The following is a 2,070-nucleotide window of genomic DNA, read 5'->3' as shown; positions in this document are numbered from 1 at the left end:
CTTCTTCAGAACTAAATCACCAGGTGCGAAATCTCTATATCTCACTTTTTTATTATGGCTATTCATCAGTGTTTGCTGATACGATGCGAGCCTTATTGCTGCTGCGTCTCTCTTTTCTTCTAACAAATCAAGATTGAATTTCAACATATTATCTTTCTATTCTTGATTCCACGCAAGGCTCTGAATAGTTGGAACTAAATGATCGACCAATATTACTGCCTCAGTTCCATATGCCATGGCAAATGGGCTCTCTCCGGTTGGTCGTCTCGGAGTGGTTCTGTATGCCTACAAGACGTTCGGGAGCTCATCCAACCATTTCCTTTTCTCTTCTTCAAGCTTTTTCTTTATACAAGCAAAGATCGTTCTGTTTGTGATCTCAGCTTGGCCATTTGCCTGTGGATGGCTGACCGCTGCTAGGTTTTGGTTGATTCCATATTCTTCCAGCAATCCCCTTACTTGTTTGCTATCAAGGTTAGTCCCATTGTCCATAACAATTAACCTCAGCACACCAAATCGATAGATGATGTTACTCTAAATAAAACGTCTCACATGAGTCTGAGTGACGCTGGGATATGGTCTGCCTCCACCCATTTAGTAAAGTAGTCAGTTGTAAGCAGAACGTACTTATTCTGTGATCTGGCGGTCGGTAGTGGGCCAACCATATCCATCCCCCATTGCGCAAAAGGCCATGGTTTGGCCATTACGTGTAACTCTTTAGGTGGTTGGTGGATTAGTGGTCTGAACTTTTGGCATTTATCACAACTTCTCGAAAATTCTTTCGCATCTCATGACATGTTGGCCAAAAATATTCCTGCGTCATCGCCTTGTGCGCTAGGGACCTTACCCCTGAATGATTTCCACACACACCTTCGTGAATAGTTCGCAATATCTACCGAGCTTCTGTGAGGGTGACACATTTCAAGTAAAGCCCTAAATAAGACCTCTTATACAACTGGTTGTGCGCTATGGCATACTTCACAGCGTTCGATCTGATCTTCCTTGGCTCATCCCTCTGCTCGGGCAAAACACCATCCTGTATATATGTCATAATTGGATCTATCCAACTCGGCTCATATGGTATGACATTCACTTGCCATGGATTCGAGCTTGATGGTTCCTCAAAGATAGATGGCTGGTACAACACACCAACTGGAACTACCCTGGCCAGTGTCTCCCCATAGCTTGATGCACTACAGGCCAACCGGTCGGCATCTTCGTTGCGCTCCCTCGGCAATTGAATGAACTTGATCTGATCAAAATTCTCTGCCTCGCGCATAACGGTTGAACGATATGCCTTCATTGTTTCATCCTTAGTTCCATACTCCCCAGTCACTTACCGAACGATCAGCTGTGAATCGCTAAAAGCAACTAAGCTTTTGACCTTGAGCTCCTTGGCCAATTTCAAACCTGCCAATAGTGCTTCATACTTAGCCTTATTATTGGTCGCACTGAACTCAAGTCTGATTGCATGGCTCAGTGTGGTACCTTCTGGTGTCTGTAACTTGACCCCAATTCTTGCCTCCATCTGATTCGAAGAACCATCAACGAGAGCTTCCACGAAGCCTCTGCAGGATTTTCCTCTGGTTCTTCCACATCACAGTCCAGTAAGAAATCAGCCACAGCTTGCCCTTTGATGGTCGTTTGGGGTTCATACGTTATGTCAAAAGAACTCAGCTTTATTACCCACTTCATCATTCATTCGAACAAATCAGGCTTATGCAAGATCACTCTTATGGGAAATGTGGTCAGAACGACTATAGGATGGGATTCGAAGTAATGCCTGAGTTTCCTCTTCGCATTTACCAAGGACAAGATTACTCGTTCGGCCTTTGTATACCTTCTCTCTGGCTCGGTCAGCGTTTTGCTGACATAGAAAATTGGGAACCGCTTACCTTCTTCACATTGTATCAAAACTCCACTAGTTGCAATGTTGGAAACTCTAAGGTACAGGAAAAGCTTTTCACCTGGTTTTGGGGCATTCAGGACTGGTGGATTTCGCATGTACTCTTTCAACTTGGTCAATGCTTGCCTCTACTCATCCCCCCAGGATTGATTTCTGTGACTTCTTAT

The 2,070-nt window shown here is 44.4% G+C and overlaps 1 protein-coding gene across 1 annotated transcript; it reads right to left on the bottom strand.

Moving 5' to 3' along the window:
- Nucleotides 1-889: 889 nt before the first annotated feature.
- LOC132309339 (uncharacterized) lies at nucleotides 890-1,300 on the bottom strand. The gene has a single exon (XM_059807656.1). The coding sequence runs from the start codon at nucleotides 1,298-1,300 to the stop codon at nucleotides 890-892; it is 411 nt and encodes a 136-aa protein (XP_059663639.1).
- Between the last annotated feature and the right edge of the window lie 770 nt (nucleotides 1,301-2,070).

This window comes from Cornus florida, unplaced genomic scaffold, assembly GCF_030987335.1.
Source record: "Cornus florida cultivar Cherokee Brave unplaced genomic scaffold, ASM3098733v1 CherokeeBrave_3.0.0_Hap2_Chr05, whole genome shotgun sequence".
NCBI lineage: Eukaryota > Viridiplantae > Streptophyta > Magnoliopsida > Cornales > Cornaceae > Cornus > Cornus florida.
Note: the sequence above shows the minus strand (reverse complement) of the source record. Positions and strands in the feature narration are given on the sequence as shown.

What these genes read in the sequence shown, in the direction of transcription:
- LOC132309339 (XM_059807656.1), bottom strand. Translation starts at nt 1,300, where the DNA reads ATGAAGGCATATCGTTCAACCGTTATGCGCGAGGCAGAGAATTTTGAT.